The sequence below is a fragment of the Papio anubis genome, chromosome 6 (assembly GCF_008728515.1).
Source record: "Papio anubis isolate 15944 chromosome 6, Panubis1.0, whole genome shotgun sequence".
In the NCBI taxonomy this organism is placed as follows: domain Eukaryota; kingdom Metazoa; phylum Chordata; class Mammalia; order Primates; family Cercopithecidae; genus Papio; species Papio anubis.
In genome coordinates this window covers 10350887-10370406 of record NC_044981.1, presented here as the reverse complement: position 1 = coordinate 10370406, position 19520 = coordinate 10350887, and the positions used below count along the sequence as shown (strand labels likewise).

General features: G+C 47.4%; 1 protein-coding gene across 1 annotated transcript; it reads left to right on the top strand.

Annotated features, from left to right (window-relative positions):
• The first annotated feature begins 542 nt into the window (after positions 1-542).
• TFAP2A (transcription factor AP-2 alpha) lies at positions 543-19228 on the top strand. The gene is made up of 7 exons (XM_031666905.1): positions 543-972; positions 5579-6013; positions 9060-9111; positions 11157-11388; positions 13303-13421; positions 15313-15454; positions 17192-19228. Exons 1-7 carry the CDS (start codon positions 922-924, stop codon positions 17478-17480), a joined length of 1320 nt encoding a protein of 439 aa, XP_031522765.1. The 5' UTR covers positions 543-921; the 3' UTR covers positions 17481-19228.
• Positions 19229-19520: the final 292 nt, after the last annotated feature.

The following is a 19520-nucleotide window of genomic DNA, read 5'->3' as shown; positions in this document are numbered from 1 at the left end:
ACACGCCGCAATTAAGGGATTGCTAACCCCAGCAGAGCCACCGGAGTCGCTTGGCAGAATCTCCGACCTGGGGGAAAGCTCAAAGCCAATAAAACTCCCAAGGCGCTGCGGCCCGAGGGGGTGGCTGCCGCAAGCGGAGGCGATCCCTTGTTGGGCAAAAATTTTGGAGTGACTTCGCCGGTCTTGGTTTGGTGGTTATGTTTAATTGCGAAAGGGATAATGATTTCTAATAAAATTGCACGGGGCCAAAAGGGCAGCTCGGATCTTGGTAGTAGGGTTAAGGGAGAAGTGCTAGAAGCCGGGCCCCAGGCGCGGCGGCTTGGACTTTGAGCAGTGCCGGGCTTTGCAGAAGGCATCTCTGGAGAAAAGGAAGCGGAGAGAGAAAGGAAGGGGAATGTGGCGGAATTGGGGTAAGAGAGGTGGTGCTGGGACAGGGGCTCGCGGCGGAGCTCAAGGAAGGTTTTATCAGTTCGCAGGCTAGAGTGCGCTCTAGAAGCAAGTTCGCGGCGTAGAGAGGCCTTTATACCTGTGTCGGAGCGGCCGGCGGCAGATTGTGGTACTGGCGAGCAATTGGACTATTGTTGATATGCTAATGAGGCGATTAGGCTGTTGGTAAAGAGCTGGAAAAGGGAAAAGTTTCTACCATTAGAGGGAGATCTCCGAGCGCACACGGGAGCTCTTTCCCTTCTCTCCTCCTCCTCGCCCTTCTCCTCGCCCTCCTCCTCCTCGCCCTCCTCTTCCTCCTCGCCCTCCTCCTCCTCCTTGCCCTCCTCCTCGCCCTCCTCCTTCTCCTCCTCCACCTCTTCTCCCTCCTCCTCCTCCTCCTGCGCTCACCGCCGGCAGCCAGCACTTTGCGCTTACCCAGAGAGTAGCTCCACTTGCGTGCGAGACGGAGAGGGGCATATCCGTTCACGCCGATCCATGAAAATGCTTTGGAAATTGACAGATAATATCAAGTACGAGGACTGCGAGGTAAGCGCGACGCCGGCTCGATCATCCCTGCGCCCACAGGCTCCGAGCTCGACCCTCCCTCTCCTCCTCCTCTCCTTGCAACCAGCTGCGAAACGCGGGTGGGACAAACTTTCCCCAGCGCAGCGCCCGCCCCTCGGATTCGCCCGAAGAACGCGGGGGAGAAGCTGGAGAGGGAGGACGTGGATGCTCCCTTCTTTGGTTTCCCTACTTTGAAGCCCGTGTCCCACTTTACTCCCCTTTCTGACCAATTTTGGCTGTGCCTAAGAGTGGGGCGAAGAGAAGAACATGGGCTTTTGAAGCAATTGCTGGCCACTGGGCACTTGCCTGTGCACTCCTCGTGTTATCCTCATCGAGATTCTGAGGGCCCAAGTCATCAGGAACAGAAAGGAAAGAGAAAACTCTTCTCTCTTCAACTTCCTCTCCGATCTTTAATATTCCTTCTTCTTTCTATTCATTCATTCATTCTTTCTTTCTTCCCCCCACGCCACTTTCTAAAGCGGTTCCCTTCTCGGCTTTAGAGACGGGCCCCCACACTTCGCTGTGATCTGGGCTGCATCTTACTGTAAGCGGGTTCAACTTAAGACCACTCTTTCCAGCTGCGGGGCTCGCTCCAGATCCTCTGTGGTTCAAGAAGTTCTAAGTAGCTTCTCCCTCTAAGCTACAGGATCGACGCACTCCACGGGGGTGTGTGGGGGTGGGGTGGGGAGATGTGCCTCGCCGAGCCTGCTGGCCGCTGGGTACTGGAGCACCAGCTTCTGCACCAGCCCAGAACGACCGTGGGAATCCTTGCGCGGCTGCGGACCACCTCTGGTGCCGCGAGCCCGCTGGGCCGACAGAGCGCGCCGCTTTGGAACCCATTTTAAAACCTAGAGTCCCCTGAGCTCGCCTTCTTGAGGCAGCAAGGGAGACCCTAGCGCTACCGGTCCACCCGCAGGAGGCGCTGGGAACGGTTACAGCCATCACTGAAATGAGCAATGAGTCCGAGAGTGGGGTTGGGGTGTGTAGGGCTGGAGATTCCCTAAATAAATAGGTGGCAGTCCCAACTTTTGCTGGTTTTTTTTTCCCCCCTTAGTTTTTGGCATTTGGAGCTGAGAATGTTAGGCAGGAGGTGTGCAGGCGCAGGGGCGGAGATCCTGACTTCACTGGAAACCAGAAATTGGGTTTATGTGAACGATGTGTCACCCGCTCCCTCCTCCCTTTTCTTTCTGAAGACTGTTTTAAATCTTTCTCCTTTCAGGCCCCCCATCCCGGTAGATGGGGACGGGGTGACATCCCACGGGTGCCGGTTCTTCTCTGGTGGGCCCTGTCGCGCTGGGGGAGGGGCGCAGGGACCCCGCGTCAGACCAGTAGCTTTGTTTTCGAGGCTGGGGGCGAGCTTTGCGGGCAAGGAGGAATGAAACTGAGCCCCTCAGTCTCATAGGACAGTTCATACTGTACTGGTCTGGGCTTTGGCTGGAGGCTCGGGCATTTCACTTTCGCAGAGGCCGAAACCCAGCTCCAGGTGTGGGCGCTCTCCGCGGGCGGGGTCCGAACCTCCGAGCGGCTCTAGGCGCCGACTGGGTGGGGTGGGTGGCTAGGTGGGGGATGAACTTGCACCCATAGAGGGATCCTGTGGGGGCAAGTGTGAATGCGTGTGTAAGCGAGGCAAAAAAGATAAGAAAGGAGAGAGAGAGGAGAATAAAGTCAAAGCTGTTTCCACAACTTTGGCGGCGGCGGGCAAGCGCCGGAGCGGGGATTTCGGGTTTCGGAGTTGGCTTGGGGCAGTCTGATTGTGCCGGGGCTCTGCAGGGACACGCAGAAGACGAGGTGCCGCCTGTTCTGACAACCTGGCGGGTAGACTGGCAAAGGCAGCACGCCTGGAGAGCTAGTCGTGTCATCTGGGGGGGCGTCAGGCGGGAGTGGCCCAGCCAGTCGGACGGGTTTTTGCCGGGAGCCGCGAGCCCGTGCCAGCGGCGCCCGGGCTGGGCCGCCTAGCGTCTGTGCGCGCCCCGGCCCGCATCCCGGCTTCCGATCCGGAATCCCCGGCCCCAGAGAGCCGAAGGCAGAGCGACGGTGGCCGGGGAGCGCACGGTGCCCCTGTCCGAGGAAAGCTCAAGAGGAAGCCGAGGAGAGGGCCAGTGCAGCGAGAGGGCCGGTCCCGGGAGGGGCGCGGGGTCATGGAAGAGCCGCGCAGCAGCGGGCAGCTGAGTCCCGAGTCCCAGACTCGGCTGCGAAGCGGCGGAGCCCGAGGCCAGACAGGGCCGGGAAGCGCCTGCGGCGCCGAGAGCCCCACGAGCGCCCGGACGCGGTCCCCAGCAGCTCCTGCCCGCTACGCACGACCCCCGCTGCATCCCGAGGTCTGCCCCAGCCTTTTAGATCTGATTGTCCTCGCTCGCTTCCTCTCCCCTTCCCCCTCCCCCGCGGCCTCCCCCTCCGTGCGCTCTGGCTGGGCCCCCTCCCCCTCCCTCCCTCCCCCTCTCCCTTCCTCCCTCCCTCCCTCTTTTCCTCCCTTCCTCCTCTCGGGCTCTCCCTCCTTCCCTCCCTCCCCTCTCCCCACCCCGGGCTCCTCTCCCTCGCCCACACTTTCTTTCTCACACACGCACGCAGACACATTTCTCCCTCTCTGCGCTCTCTCCTTCGGTCTCCCTCTGCCTCTTTCTCTTTCACTTTTGCATGCCCTGCAACCTTTTAAAATGTTGCCCCTTCCCTGTGATTCGCCAGACGCCGCGCCGCGGCCCCCCGCGCGCTCGCCCGCTCCCTCTCTCGCCCGCTTTTTGTCTCTCGCGCTCCCTCTCCCCACTCCGATTTGCTACACTGAGACTCCCGTCAATGGACTGCATTGAGAGCCGGCTCCGGCGCGAGTTGCCTCTCCGCTTCACGCTCGATTTCCAGGCATTCTTCCCTTATTAAGTATTCGTGTAATATTAATAGTCATGAATATCTGCTATTAGGAGGCTCCAGGAACGCTGCCCAGCGCGGTTATTAGAAGCTCAAGCGAAGCCGCCGCTAAGAAAAGAGGGGGAGACACGGATTAAGGAACACGCACGCACCCACACACTTACACATACTTTTTCCTTTTTCCTTTTTTGGGGTTTTTCATTTTTAAAGAACTTTGAATCATAACCAGTCGCGGCAGGATAGAGACCGTGGGTTCGACCAGCTGAAGGCGCCGCGCGAATCGGTGGTTCAAGTTCGGATGGATCCGAGCCGGGCTCCCGCGCTCCGGGGAGCGTCGGCGCCGTGACTGGAGTCCTGGGTCGCGCGGGGCTCTCGGCGCCTTTTGTGTGGGGCGCGCTCGGGCGGCGGGGCAGCCGGGCGCTCCAGGCTTGCTTGTTTTTTTCCACCCTGACTCGTTACCCCAGACTCTTCGCAGATGTTAGTTCACAGTTTTTCAGCTATGGTGAGTCCCACCCCCACCCCGTTCCTGTTTCTTTAGGAATTCGATTCTGGAAACCTGGTGCCGTGGAGCTGCCCGAAACCTCGGGTTTCACGCCCAGCTTTCCTTCAGGACACCCCCTCCATTTGCATCCCCCACCCCACCTTCCACCTTTCTCTCGTTCTTTTTCATCCCTAAATCGAATGCATTACCTCCTACCCCAGTCCCCGCTCGACCTCTCCGAGCACGCAGACCTACCTCGCCGCTGCTTCCCAAGGCGTGTTTTTCCCCACGTTCATCTTGATTTCCTTGCGTCTTCACTTGTTCCCGAGATGTTCTCAACATTTGATGCTTAATCTGTCTGCAGGAAAAGTGCAGCCCGGTGTGCCCCCTACCCTCGGGGCCTGCGGCTGAACCGCCGAGGGTTCGCCGTCCCTGGAATCAACTGTTCGCTTGTTTTGCAAGCGAATTGCAATAGAGAAACCTACAGTCAGGCGTTTCTTCTGCCCTTTGGGGCTGAGGTGGAAGGGGCGGGGGGCCTCCGCCCCGGGGTGCACCTCTCTCTTTTAAACCCAATAAGGCTGAATCTTTCTATTTTAAACCTTGACTTGACCTCCCCCTTTCCCTATGCAAACCATAAATCGACTCTGTCGAGAGAAAGGCTCCTAACTGAGGAAGCGGAAAAGACAGACCCCGATCCTGCAGTTAAAACCTTCTTTAAGCTGGTAATTTAAACGTGTGTTTTCGTTACAGCCCCTCTGCGAAATATGTTTCTATTTAAATAGTTATGAAACGGTAATAGTCTTTGAACGTTTATGATTTTTTTCTCTCCAAATAAATACAAGATAATAAACAATAACGCAGTGGCAGACAGGTTCAAATAGGGGGAAAAGAAAAGGCCGCTTCTGCTGTTTAGTATTTAGGAGGAATTTTAATTTTGCTTAAGAGAGGTTTCACGCTGCAGTGTAATGGGCTGTGTTCCAGGAGACCCTTTTCTATCTCTTCCCCTCTTTGAAAGAAACGCCTGAATAGTCTCTTGTGCCTCTACATACACAGTTCCTCTGCGTTGTTGGAGGGTCTGTTTCACTTGAGGGTATTTCCTGAAAAGAACTTAGAGCTGATTTTTTCCCGGCGGCCAGCCAACGGGAACGGGGGATTTCCCACGCAGGCTTGTCAAGTGGATTTTGTGTGGATAATTGTAGCTCGACGCCTGATTCCTTGTTCTTTACCTTTCCTCTCGCTCTCTTCTAGGACCGTCACGACGGCACCAGCAACGGGACGGCACGGTTGCCCCAGCTGGGCACTGTAGGTCAATCTCCCTACACAAGCGCCCCGCCGCTGTCCCACACCCCCAATGCCGACTTCCAGCCCCCCTACTTTCCCCCACCCTACCAGCCTATCTACCCCCAGTCGCAAGATCCTTACTCCCACGTCAACGACCCCTACAGCCTGAACCCCCTGCACGCCCAGCCGCAGCCGCAGCACCCAGGCTGGCCCGGTCAGAGGCAGAGCCAGGAGTCAGGGCTCCTGCACACCCACCGGGGGCTGCCTCACCAGCTGTCGGGCCTGGATCCTCGCAGGGACTACAGGCGGCACGAGGACCTCCTGCACGGCCCACACGCGCTCAGCTCAGGACTCGGAGACCTCTCGATCCACTCCTTACCTCATGCCATCGAGGAGGTCCCGGTAAGAGGCCGCGCGACCCGCGCGGGAGAGAACACAGCCCCCTTCTCGCCTACCCCCAAAAAGGATACCTGGAACATAGAGTCGGTGGGCCCGGGTACTCCCCAATATTTCCTTTTAAAAACATTTTATTCGGGGGCGGGGAGGAGGGGACGTTTTGAGGAACCACACAAAGTAGTTGCGAGTTCTGCCCCAGAACAATGGTTCCTGGAGCTCCCTCAAACAATGCCTGCATTACCATTTCCACCAACACAGATAAATCAGACCAATGTCACCATTAACAATATCTTCCTCTCGACGACAGTAAACTGTCTCAATTGCTAAAAGATCTACTTCCACCGCTGAGTCTGGCGTGGAGATCTCTCCCTGTCCTGGGAATGATGTTAAATGCAACCAAAAGAGCTCATTAAATGTCCTCAAAATGTAAAAGGAAGTGTAAAAGACATACTAAGATCATTTTAACCGGATTTTATAAGCACAAGTGAAACCTGAAAGTTATGTGTACACCCTATCCTGATTAAAGAAAAACTAAGTAGCAAATCCAAGCAGAGGGACATTAAAATGCAGCCTTCTTCTCTTCCTAGGGGTGCTAAGTGGTGACCTCATAAATCATTAGCTGGGTTCCCAACGCCTATCAGAACCTGCTACACCCCATATTAAATTAAATGTTTTGAGACTATTGGGTAATACATTGAATTCTAATTTAGTTATCAATAAATGCAGTTTAAAATAATTTCTAAAGAAGCATGGCATTAGCACATTTACTATTTACAATGCAAACCAGGCTATTGATAATTTGAAAATACTTTCTGGAATTAAACTTAAACCAGTACCTCTGCTTCAATTCTATATATTTATGGTTTCCTCACAACCTTCCTGAAATGGAATTAGAGCAAGCCAATAATTTTATTAAAGCTGTAAAGGCTTCTGTTAAAGCTGCTTTTCTTTGGAGAGGAAATGTATCTGGATGTGATTTTTGCTAAAATGCTATTTCAAATTACTGCATCAAATATTGCAGCAGTATGTCCGTTGACAGTTTAATGATTACTACATTAGATTGTAAGGAAAATGGTCAGATGAACTTACCTGCTTGCTTGGTGAATTTAAAACATTATTTAAGTTCCATAGGAAAATAGAAAATTTATTACATCTCTCATTTGGCCCAGTTAGTCACTGAAATTTGTTGGTTATGTTTAGCAGCCCTTGCATGGAAGGCAGGAAAGTAGGCACTTGATCTAGTATAAGGTTTAGTGAGCACTGTATGTCTGTATGTGTGTGTTCATACTTACATGTTTTTAGGAACTGATACTTAACAGTGCATTGTTTTGGAAGTGAGAGGAGCACTAATTTATATAAGAGCAATTTAAACATGAAATGGGAGTTAGGATCGTTTTAGTTCCCTTTCCCAAAGCACTCTGAATCTTTTCCTTGCTTGTTCTTTGAAAAGATTTGAATTGCAAAATAATGTTGCAAGCTTTTGGAACTACTGTGAATTAGAAATGCTCTACTTTGCAAAAATTTCAAGGTGAATTCTTAACACCTGTATACTCACTCTTTGTGGCAAAATTGGTCAGTACCAGAAATTAACCAAAAGACGAAATAAAAACAAGGAAACCCAGTTGGTGTTCTTCCCTCTTCCTCCCCCATCTTTTAAGAAAAAAATTCTTTCAAAGGAATTTGGGTCAAGAAAAAGGTTGTTTTCAATTTTTTCCCATTGCTGCAACAGTTAACCTTTAGTAAGTATAACTGGCTAAATATTTAAGAAAATCAAATCGATGGTGAAAATTATTTAATCATTAATATCTCAGTGGGGTTTTAAACTTAACAGTCTTCCCTGTATGGACAAGGTCTAGAAATAACACAAATGAAAGTATTATGCCACACTACATTTACTTTATGGGTTTAGGGTGCATGCATAAAGGGATCATATTTCCCCATATAGTTAAAAACACAAGAACTGCAGCAGTAGTCATTTCTGAACATTTCTCAATTTAATTATACTTAAATCCAGAAGCACTTTAGGCAAGTTACAAATGAGAGCATTGAGTATAATAAAACCTGTAATAAAGCAACTTAGTACCATCCACCCGGAATCATTGCGATCAGGCACAATTAACAGGAGCATAAATCCAAGACAGAATGGAAAATGTTCGAATCAGTATTATTGTTGGACAAAGACTAGAGAAGGAAGTAATAGTTTTTTAAATGGTAATGCCTGTGTTTGGTAATGATTGCAAAATCTTCTATCTCAGCAGCCCTGGTGCTAATTTGTAAACACAGCCAGACATTATATTGCCTGTCAGTTTCTGCATTAGAAAACATGATTTCATTTTACTTTCTAATCACGTTTTGACTCTAGCGCACACACGTATACCCATCCATCTGTAAAAAAAAAAAAAAAAAGAAAAAGAAAAACACCCCACACCAACGACAAACCTGCTGCTGGACAACAGGAAAGCAAGCTCAAAGGTTTTTTGTTTTTAATCATTTTCACATTCCTGTCACATCCAGGCTCAGGCAGTAGTCTTTCTAAAAATTTATTTGGAGTTTTCCATAAAGGTGTGTATGTGTGTTTGCTCTTTATTATACTACCTAAACCTTTTCCAACACTCTCCTGTTACTTCCGCCCCTGTCATTTCTATTGTGTTTCCCTGGCTTTCCCTGCCTGAACACTGGAATTGCTCAATTCAGAAGCCGCTGAGGCGCCAATCTAAAGCTAGGTACATTTCTAAATGTTGAACTGACTTGAGAATGATTAGGTGCTCCAACACTTGATTTAATTTCCAAAGAAAGTTTTATTCCTCATCTCCACGCCTTTTAAACATGGATCATTTGCTGGAGGAGGAGAAATTGGCCATGGGCGTGCAGTGAAACCTCTTGAGTTGCAAAGCCCCAAATTCCAATAAGCCAAGATGAGATGTTTACATATAAATGTCATTATACGGGAGGGGGAATTTTGATTCTGCACCTTCCCCTCCTCCCATCTTGGAGGGAATATTCATTTCCTTTTGATTATACACTTACATCCATGTGTATCCTTTTGTTGCAGCACGTAGAAGACCCGGGTATTAACATCCCAGATCAAACTGTAATTAAGAAAGGTAAGCCATTTCCTTCTGCATTCCAAGCATGTCCTTACAGGCAGAGTGCTATTTAAAAGAACTTGCAGAGCTGTGTTTATTTTTTCCAAATAGGATTTCCTAAAGGCTCAGAATTAGCAAATAGATAGGCACAGAACAGCAATGCTTAAATAATCAGCTTTCAGTATGTTGGTAATGCCAACAGGCTAGCTTTGTTCTGACTCATGATTTAACCATTTAATTTAGTTTAATGATATTTGGACAAACACACAAAATGTACAGTAGTGGAACTGATTTGGAAGTGGCATTTCAATTTTGAAACAGTTTAATAGTTTAATCCATTGCGTGGATGAGGGTTAAGAAGTGTAAAATGCTAAAATAGTACAAATAATTTAACATTAATGTAAGGACAGATGATAAAAAGCACTCTTTAGCAGAGGGGAAAAAAAATTCATGTTCTTCAATTTAGTTTCTTGTTAGATGTTTAAGGGTCTTGGAACTTTGTGAATTAGGTTAACAAAATTTTAGCTTTTGGTTAAAATTAGTATCTTGAAGATGTGAGGATTATTACCATACTTGTTCAGAGCAGAAATTGTTAGAAAAGTGTCAAGTGATTTGAATGGATTTGTAATTTGTATTGTGTTTAGTGAGTAGAAATAAAGTTTACTGAATTAAATGCTATTCACTCTTGGTAGCAGCTTTTTTTTGGTTATGGTGGCAATGTTACATTTCAGGATTCTAGGCACCACCAGAGGACGATGCTATATAAAACTGTTCTCATTTCTAACCCCAATCAGTATATTGTTAGCTAGTTTAAAGTTTAATTTTTGCATCTGTGAAGTCTTTGTCACGTCAAATTAGATGTGCAAGGGATAAATCTTAAGAGATGCTCTTTCCAAGTCGACATGATAATTGGCTCTTTTATTAGTAATCTCTCAAGAGTTCGTTTAACTCCTATTGTCTCTATTAGCCTCCCCAGAGCTATTAATGTCACAAGTGATCTATCCAAAACCTAGAGCCCCCACCTCCCTATACGTCTAGCATATCCCCATTAAAGAACGCATACGGAACACTGATGAGACTGTGTGCACATTATGTCTCCAAATGGAATTTTGAAATACAATGCATACTGTACTTAAATGACTGTGGATGCATCTGAATTACATTGATGCTGAGAAACGTAATGCATTAGTATACTTTCTGCAGGTCTTCTATTTTTTTTCCTAACAATGGTAGTCCAACAATAAAGAGCTTATGGTTTTAACTAGGAAGTATATATATCCACTTTCCCCATAAAGGCGCTTTAGCAGAGAGGGGCTATTAATATTTACTTAACAAAAGGGCACATTGCTAGTATTCCACTGTAGGCCTCTTCTTCCCTCCCCACTCCGCAGTTCAAAACGGGCCTTGGAATGGATCTCCAAAACTGAGACGTTTTCAAAATTGAACATAGGAAAGGGCCTATTTATCAAAAAGACTGGACGTGTGGTGTGGACAACAAAATCCACCACTTCCCAGCGTGGTGCCTCAATTAAAACGCTCGTTTACAGCGTTTAGCCATCTAAATTCTCGGCTGATTTTAATAATAGGTCTTTGAAGCAGTTTTTCCCCGACACTAAACCCCTCACCCAACAAAACCCCTAAAGTACAAGTAACTTGCTCTCGGTTTGCAAATGTAACTCCCTCTCTGAACCCTGAACCCGTGCTCCTGGACCTCATCTGGGGCCCACTCCGCTAGGATGCTCAGAGCCTCAGGGGTCACCAATTTCACCACCCATCTCTAGAGAGCACCTTTGACGGCGAAGTGGAAAGGGTCAAGGCAGAAACGCTGGCCAGGCTGGCTGGGGGAGGGCAGGGCCGCCTCCAGGCCGCCGCGTGAGGCAGGGAGGGGCTCGAGGCCGAGGAAGGGAAGTAGCAGAGCCACAGAATTTCAGAGGCGGACGGAAAAGCGGGGACTGTGGCCCAAAGCCTGGGAGCCGACCTTGGCCGGGATGAAGGCCGGGGTCGGGCAGGATTTGGGGGTGATCCATGACGCCCAACACGCGGCCTCCGCTCTGTCTCCGCAGGCCCCGTGTCCCTGTCCAAGTCCAACAGCAATGCAGTCTCCGCCATCCCTATTAACAAGGACAACCTCTTCGGCGGCGTGGTGAACCCCAACGAAGTCTTCTGTTCAGTTCCGGGTCGCCTCTCGCTCCTCAGCTCCACCTCGAAGTACAAGGTCACGGTGGCGGAAGTACAGCGGCGGCTCTCACCACCCGAGTGTCTCAACGCGTCGCTGCTGGGCGGAGTGCTCCGGAGGTGAGGCCCGGCACGGCCCCGCCCGCCCCGCCCTGCGGCCGGGGGAACCACTGCGCTTGCGCCGCCGGCGGCGGCGGCGGCGACGCAAACCGGCCTCGCGCCGCGGCCCTCCCTACGCGGGAAAGGGAAAGGGGCGGAGAAAAGAGCGTAGAGCCAAGTGGGCGGGATCGGGGGTGGGGGCGGCGGGCGTTCGGCGCGCGCCTGCGCTCTCCGCTGCCTTCTCGCGAGCGTGTTTTGGTGCGCGCCTCGTTCGCTGCCGCGCGCTCGCGGGGTCCTCCGCCCCGCCCTCCTCCTTGCGCAAGCGCAGCTCGCTCCTCCGCGGGCTCAGTCCCGGCCGCTGCAGCCGCGGGGCGCCGTGCAGCCACCTTTTTTCCTCTTCGCGCACACCTTGCAAGCCCAGGAAAAGTTCCTCTCAGGCTCCTCGCTTTGCCTTACCCCTCTGAGTAGGGTCTCCGAGGATAACCGGTCGTGCCTTGTATAGAGTTTTAATAGAATGGTTTTTAACTAAAGGAAGAGAATGGTGTCCTCTTGAGTCCACACGCTATGCCCCCCTTTAGCTCTCACCTCCCGACCCCCCGTACTATAGGCGTTTGCATATGATGATGATTCCATCTTACTGGGGCCCTGATGTGTGCCAGGCTGCGTGCGAGCATGTTTACGTGCATTGTGTGTAGTCACTACCAAGGAATGCATCTGTTACATACATGGCCAGGGATTCTTACCTCACCCCTGCGAGGTCTGAGGGATCCATTTAGTAGATAAGATTCTATAAGGGTCAGCAAGGTAAACCACCTTCCCTCAGGGCAGGTTTCTCCCTGCTGTGGGCTTCCAACCCCTAGGATTCCACCGCACGTTGTGAATTGTGGGGCTTGTGTTGAACTTACCCGGATAATAGGTTTCTTCTCTTTCTCTTTCTTTAATAATACTGAGAACTTCATTGTTTTGACGGTTATTCATTTACCTATCTGTTTATGGACCCGCAGTTCCGTTCTAGTGGCTATATCCCACACAAAGCCTATAAAGATGATTTTTTGGAAGGTTTTAACATCAGCCATTCTAGTATTTTCTTCCTCCTGCACAGTCATTTTGCTTTCCCTTTGTAATCTTTCACTCACACAGATCTTTTCCTTGCCCTCTGCTTTTTCCTTCCCTTCCCCCATCCCCAATATTGGAGACTGTTTACCTAGGGGAGTATAATCTAATCCACACAATTAAAGAGCACTTGAGTAGGGAATAAAATCTGAAATTAATTAATTTGCTGTTTTATTTAAACAATTTATCTTAACCACTTTCTGATTATGGGATTCTATTTAGACATCTGTTTAGAACTGCCTCCATTGTCTCTGAAATCAGTGAAACTTTTAAGGGCTGATATCAGCCTTTGACATTTCCAGTTAGGCTGGTGACATGGCACGTAAACAGTTGGCGAAATGAATTTCCCTTTGGGGCTAGAGCCAGAGCAAGAAACGTGAGTGATGATAACTTTGGTTACTCGGAACAACCTAACAGCGTATCTTGCAAAGACAGTTTTAAAGACCCCATTGGGATTTGTGTGATTGTAACAGCAGGGAAAATATACAGTAATCAGTTGAACTCAAGAATACCTCAAACCCTAGAGATGGGGCTGTGTTTGTTTGTTTGTGGTTCTTCTTTAGAGAGTTGGGAAATCAGACCTTCCAACCTGCCACAAGAGTTGCAATAATAACTGAACATAGGGGGTGCTTTACAGTTTAACAGGCGTTGATCTCCTGTGAACTTTCTGTACTATTCCTAGGTTTCCCCCTTTAAATGTCTTGGGGCCAAGCTTCTCAGTTTTTGAAAGCACATTTTAGGAAGCTTTCACAATGATTTTAATGTGGTGCACAGCAACCCAATGTTTTCTAAATCCCTTTCTCGCATATATTTGTGAAACAGGGCGAAGTCTAAAAATGGAGGAAGATCTTTAAGAGAAAAACTGGACAAAATAGGATTAAATCTGCCTGCAGGGAGACGTAAAGCTGCCAACGTTACCCTGCTCACATCACTAGTAGAGGGTAAGCGAATCCACTTGCTAACTAGAAGGAACTTCCTTCTTGGAAAATGGATAATATTTAGTGGCCAGATGTTTGGTTGTATTTTGTGTCAGTTGGGCAGTTTCATCTTTGCAGAGAATATAGCCAGATGTGAATGGAATTCTTTCATGGCAAAAAGAAACATTTGCATATACTCCTATACCTTCATCCTTCTGCCTTCTTTTCCTCTACCATAAAGTTACACCTCCCCAGCCTAATTCCGAGCTAAACAATGCACAAGTTTAAGAACTGCACATTCTCCAAGTTTCTCTCTCTTTTAAAGGGCTCAGCAGTAAATCACTTAAGTTATTCTGACATCTGCGTTTGAGAAATGCGTGACCATTACTTCCTGAATTAATTTGGGAATCTTTGACCTGCGTCCTGATTTAAGCCCATCCTGAAAGCTCAGGGTTATGTGCCCTTTCAGGTTTTTGTTTTCCAAACATATGCTCCCTTATCTCTTTAATTGTGCTTTTCTCTTGGAGAAGAAGAAAAGTGAGCAATTTTTGATTCTGGATTGTGTGGATATGGAAAGATAAAAGAAATATAAGCATTGCAAAAAGTTTCTCCTGGTAGCTTTAAACACACACACACCCTTCCAAATGCCTCAAAACAAAAAGCCAACCCTTATCCTCACTCCCTGCTCTAGATAACTGTCACCAGAAGCCACTCACATTCCTGCTGCCTCTAGATTAAGTTTTTCTGATACAAGATTGGCCTAGGTTTTGGTGTACTGGAATGAATCTATAGCTCTCCTGTGTTTTTCTTTGTGTCCTATTGTAAATGTCTCATGCTAACAGGGGAAAAAAAAGTTACTTTAATTACCAGAAACTAGCATGTATATTTAAAGAAGTCATTTTATTTTATTCACATCTTGTATATGAGGAGATATATTATAATTCAATTTTTCTAGCTTTGTAAATTATGTTTTAAAATGTTTAAAACCGTATATTTGAGGAAGAATCCTATGAATTCCTTTTGTTGATGATGTCAGAGATTGGTAGTAATATAACTTTAGGAAATCAGCAATTGTTCAGTGCCAGAAACTCAACTACAGTAGCATTACATTAAAAATCCTAACAGTCCATAGAGAACCCACTATTCATACTCCAAAAGAATTATAAGCCAAGAAAATGGTAGTGGTGGCTTAGGGTGTAGCGTGGAGTTCGTCTGGGTTTGGGGGTTGAGTTCTGTAGCAGGGAGGCAGTTTCTGGAGAACTGTTATTGTTTGTGATCCGCTCCATTTTATGGAAACAAGCTCTGCGGAGAGGGCTTTGATGCTCTAATTGGCGCATGCGTTCTTCCGGAGCTGGAGCTAATGGCAGGAAGCCCTGCAGTAAAAACCAACTGGTTCAGGAAATTAAAACCAAAGATTCGAAAATCAACAACACAGACAGACTCAGTGGAGTGACCCTCAAATCCTCTTGGTTAATCGGTTTGGATGAACAGATAATTTATGTGATCAAGTTAAAATGTAACCCCTCAGTTGTTCCCTTGCAGAAAAGCTCAAGGAGTAATTATGAATATCATTTGTGAATGTATTGATAGGTGTGAAGTTGGAATACAATAAGCATTTTAAAAGAGAATTTGGAGACATGTCATTTAGGGTGGGGGATGGGACTGGAGGTTGGTGGATGGGATTTACATTTTCAAGTCTTCTTGGCCCTCTAGGAGAAGTGGTCATTTTTCCTGATAAATGCATCCACCAGATCCTACAGAGAAGGAACTAAAATGCCTGAAATGAGAAAACAAGTAGTTTGTGTTTCCTGCAACAGCTGGGGTGAAGGGAATTAGGGAGTTGGTAGTGGGGAGGAAGTTGGGATCCCCACTCTTCATTCTCTCACACTGGCTCCCTCCTCTCCCCTCTTGCCAGGAGAAGCTGTCCACCTAGCCAGGGACTTTGGGTATGTGTGTGAAACCGAATTTCCTGCCAAAGCAGTAGCTGAATTTCTCAACCGACAACATTCCGATCCCAATGAGCAAGTGACAAGAAAAAACATGCTCCTGGCTACAAAGTAAGGCATTTACCTCTGCAGGGTCTCTGTGTCTGGTTGTCAGGAGAAACAAAAATCGTTTTTGCTCTTCCTTCTCCCTTGTTTTCCTTTGGTGTTAATCAGCTCTGTTGCAGTTATAACACTGTCTTATAAACCGTGGTCTATGTTAAGGAAGAAATACAGGTGGAATTTATAGGGTGCTCCCATCTTTTTCCTCTCATCTGTCCCATTTTCTCTTTTTTTTTTTTTTTAAATGAATGTATGTGGGAGTGGGTTGTAGGAGGGGTTTGATTGAAGTTGAGGGTGGATTTGTAACTATGTTGTTTCAGAAAGACCAGAATCAAATCCTCAAAGGTGTAACAGGCTTACCTATATCAGTTTTTGTCTCCTATCAATATGTTCTCCAAGGGCAAAGATTAAACAGTGGCCTGTAAAATGTGCAAGCCAGAAGCTGTCCTAGTTTCAACCTTAATCCGTTATTCCATTTCTTACCTTCCTTTCACAACCCCTTCTCGAAAGTGCCACACACACACACACACACAGAGAGAGAGAGACCCACACCCCACAGAAGTTTTAGCCCACAGGCGAGAAGTCAAATAGATTTCAAAATGGCCCAAGTTATATTCCCTTCGGTGCCTGGGCTGAATAGGCTTCTCCAGGTGGTGTGTGAAAAGAAAATGACTGTTTTGATATGTTTTCTGGAAATTAAAAGGCTTGTTTGGAAGCCCTTAATTATCAAAGTTGATGTCACAGGAGGGCATGGAAGCAGAGGGCAGAAGCTGAGGCCTTGGGTGGGACCCTGTTTCTGGCCTGGGGACATCAGCTGGCCTTGGAGAAGGGAGCCAGCCCTGGCTCCTCATTCATCCTCCTCCCCAGCCCCCCAGGCCAGGCTGCTGCTGCCCCTGGAAGGCCCCAGCTAGCCCTTGCTTCCCAGATTCAGGGGCAGAGCTTCCTGAGTTCAGGCCTCATCTACCTCTGTGAAATTTCAACTTTTGTCCTCTTCCCCAGGCTTCCTAAGCACACCCATCTTCACAGTTTCCCTGCAGTATTTTTTTGAGCTATGTGGGGAAAGAGGAGGAATGGGAAATTGAAATGTCTGTTTCTTCTTCCCAAACACTACTTTGAATTATCTCCAAGTAACAGGGTTTTTTTGTGTTGGCCTGTTTTGTTTTTTTGTTATTGTTTTTTAAAGGCAAAGTAATCCCAAGTAAAGTTTTGTCTTTCTATCCAAATTCACCTGAATTTGATTTGAAGGTGAATGAGTGGGAACTTCATTCTACAAACTGCTGCTGAGGTCTCTAGAGGAGCAGGGAAGAGGGTCTTTATGACATTTTGAATAGGAAGGCCGATGGCTGCAGCATAATGTTGGCAAGATGCTACTGTTTCTGACTTCCGGTCTGCCTGACTTCTTTCTTTCTCTTCCAATGTTTGCAGTGGTTTCCTATGTCTTGGATGTTTGGTGTGAGGGAGAAAGGTGAGACTAGAAGTTTAACATATCTGAGAGGAGAGAGAGAGAGAGTCATTTGTGAAGATAGGAAGGGCTTGCAGTCAAATAAAGAGAGATGGTTTCGTGGTCACTGAAAGGTGGCTGGGTCTCCCAACATGTGGCCACCCTGTCTGTCTCTGGGGCCTTGGGTCATGTCAGGTGCTGCCTGGATCCCGGCAGAGGTGGCTGCAGGGAGAGAGGTTTTCTCTTGGCTGCTGGTGCTGCCCAAAGTGGAGCCTTATGTCTCTCTCTCTGCTCCGCTTGTGCTGCAGACAGATATGCAAAGAGTTCACCGACCTGCTGGCTCAGGACCGATCTCCCCTGGGGAACTCACGGCCCAACCCCATCCTGGAACCCGGCATCCAGAGCTGCTTGACCCACTTCAACCTCATCTCCCACGGCTTCGGCAGCCCCGCGGTGTGTGCCGCGGTCACGGCCCTGCAGAACTATCTCACCGAGGCCCTCAAGGCCATGGACAAAATGTACCTCAGCAACAACCCCAACAGCCACACGGACAACAACGCCAAAAGCAGTGACAAAGAGGAGAAGCACAGAAAGTGAGGCCTCCTCCCGACCTGCCCCTCCCACGCCTCCCCAGTCCCCGCGCGCCCACCCACCGGCGGGTGACAGCTCCGGGATCAGCAACCCTTCCTGCTGCTGCTGCTACTGCTGCTGCTGCTGCCGCCGCCGCCGCCGCTGCCCTTGGGTCCCCCTCCGAGTCTCCGGAACTGCTCTCTCGACTGTCAGTGGGGTAGCCGCTCCGACTCTGCGCCCGCCTCGACTTCCCCACCCGCTCCCACACCCCTGTGCCCTCATGTGGAGCCTAAGAGAACAGAACAGGCCGTGAAGCCAGCAGAGAAAAGTTCTGCCGAGTTTGTGAACCCCCCTTTTTTTTTTAAACAAAACAACAAATCAACAACAGCAACAACAAAAATTTAAAACTTTTTTCTAAAAAAAAAGTAAAAATAAAAAAAATTATATGCGCTTCATGGGACTGAGTCACCACCTTCCCTTACATCAGTTCAGATTGTAGCCATACTTTTAAAAAAAAAAAAAAACCAAAAGGATGATGACAACATTTTTATCAGTATTGTGAATAAACTTGAACACAAATACACGAAGTTCCATGTCATGTCTTCAGTTGTAGAAGTTTTTCCTCTTTAAGGTAAAGCGACCAACTTGAAGTTTCTCTGGCAACACGATTCGCAGTTATATAAGGGAATCAGTGTTCACGTCTCTGTATATATTTATTTATGTGTAATTTAATGGGAATTGTAAATATGGTGAGTCTGTTTTAAGCCTTTTTTTTTTATTTATCTGATCTTGTTTACCTCTTGTTTAGTGGGTTTTGAATCTTCCCTATTAGTTCTTCATGTGGTTCATGGTACTGATTTAGAAATCCAATGTTTGGGGGATTTTGCTCTCTGGGATTCATGAATTTAGCCCTGTTGTAGCATGTTAAAGATGACAAACAGCTGGACAAATTTTTAAAAGGTAAAATAAAATTTTATCTGTAATTAGTATTATTACATTTAGCTTTTCATTGAATTGAAAGAAAAAAAGTGATATTGGACCCTGGAAAGATTTTTAAACTTGAGTGGTTTGATAACCCTTCTATGTATTGTAGGGAGAAAAAAAAAAGTTTATTTTATTCCACTGTCCTCACTTAAAGGCATCATTTGAGCAATAAATGAATATTGTCTTTAAACCAAGGGTTAGGGAATTTTCCTCTCTCTCTCTCTCTCTCTCGCTGTCTCTCTCTCCTCTCTCTTTTTGTTCAAAGAACTTCAAACATTTGGGACCACCTGGCATTCTGTATTTTCACTGGCCATATTGGAAGCAGTTCTAGTTGCATTGTATTGAGTTGTGCTGGCAGTAGTTTCCATGCCTGTCAATGTATCATAGTCCTTTGTTGCCCAGATAAATAAATATTTGATACGCTTTATGTCGATTTTTTTTTATTCAGTGGCTGTCTTTACCCAGGCGTATTTTTGTTCTTGGCAGTATTTTTTATTCAGTATGGTTACAGTAATTGAGTTTAACTCTCCCTTGGCAATTGCTCCTTGCAATAAGCAGCTGAACCCATTGTTTCCCTCAAGTATAATAAAAACTTACTTTCAACTTGGAGTTCAGAGCAGGGTATCATTTAGATATTCCACTGAGTCTGTATTCAGACAAATGACACAATAAAACCCAATGTATTCTTTTGGATAAAAGATTGTACTGCTAAAGGAATGACATACTGTCTTTTCCTTACTAGAAACATTAATTTTATTATTAAAAATAAAGTTTTATTTTATTTATGTTGATCCTTTAGGTTTTCATTTGTGTTTTGGAAACCAAAATACAAAATCTCCAGGACCAAATGTTAAGGATGACAAGGAAGATGGAGAAGAGAAGAACAGAAGAACCTTCCCCCCAGCAGGCGCCCCGCCTAACAGCGCCCCCCTTCCCCTCATAACTGCTTTGGAATTTGTCTCAGAGGATAACTGAGATTTAAATTGTTAGTTCATTAGCACAAAGGAAATACCGACTTCAACCTTCACTTGCTTGCTCAGGCTACTCGGTGGCTAAGACAGGGAAATGAGCTCAGACCAGCTC

Bases quoted from the DNA above. Each gene is read 5' to 3' on its own strand.
- TFAP2A (XM_031666905.1), top strand. From the start codon at position 922: ATGAAAATGCTTTGGAAATTGACAGATAATATCAAGTACGAGGACTGC. The intron at 11,389-13,302 runs GTGAGGCCCGGC...TTTGTGAAACAG, and splicing joins CTGGGCGGAGTGCTCCGGAG to GGCGAAGTCTAAAAATGGAG. The intron at 13,422-15,312 runs GTAAGCGAATCC...CCCTCTTGCCAG, and splicing joins GCTCACATCACTAGTAGAGG to GAGAAGCTGTCCACCTAGCC.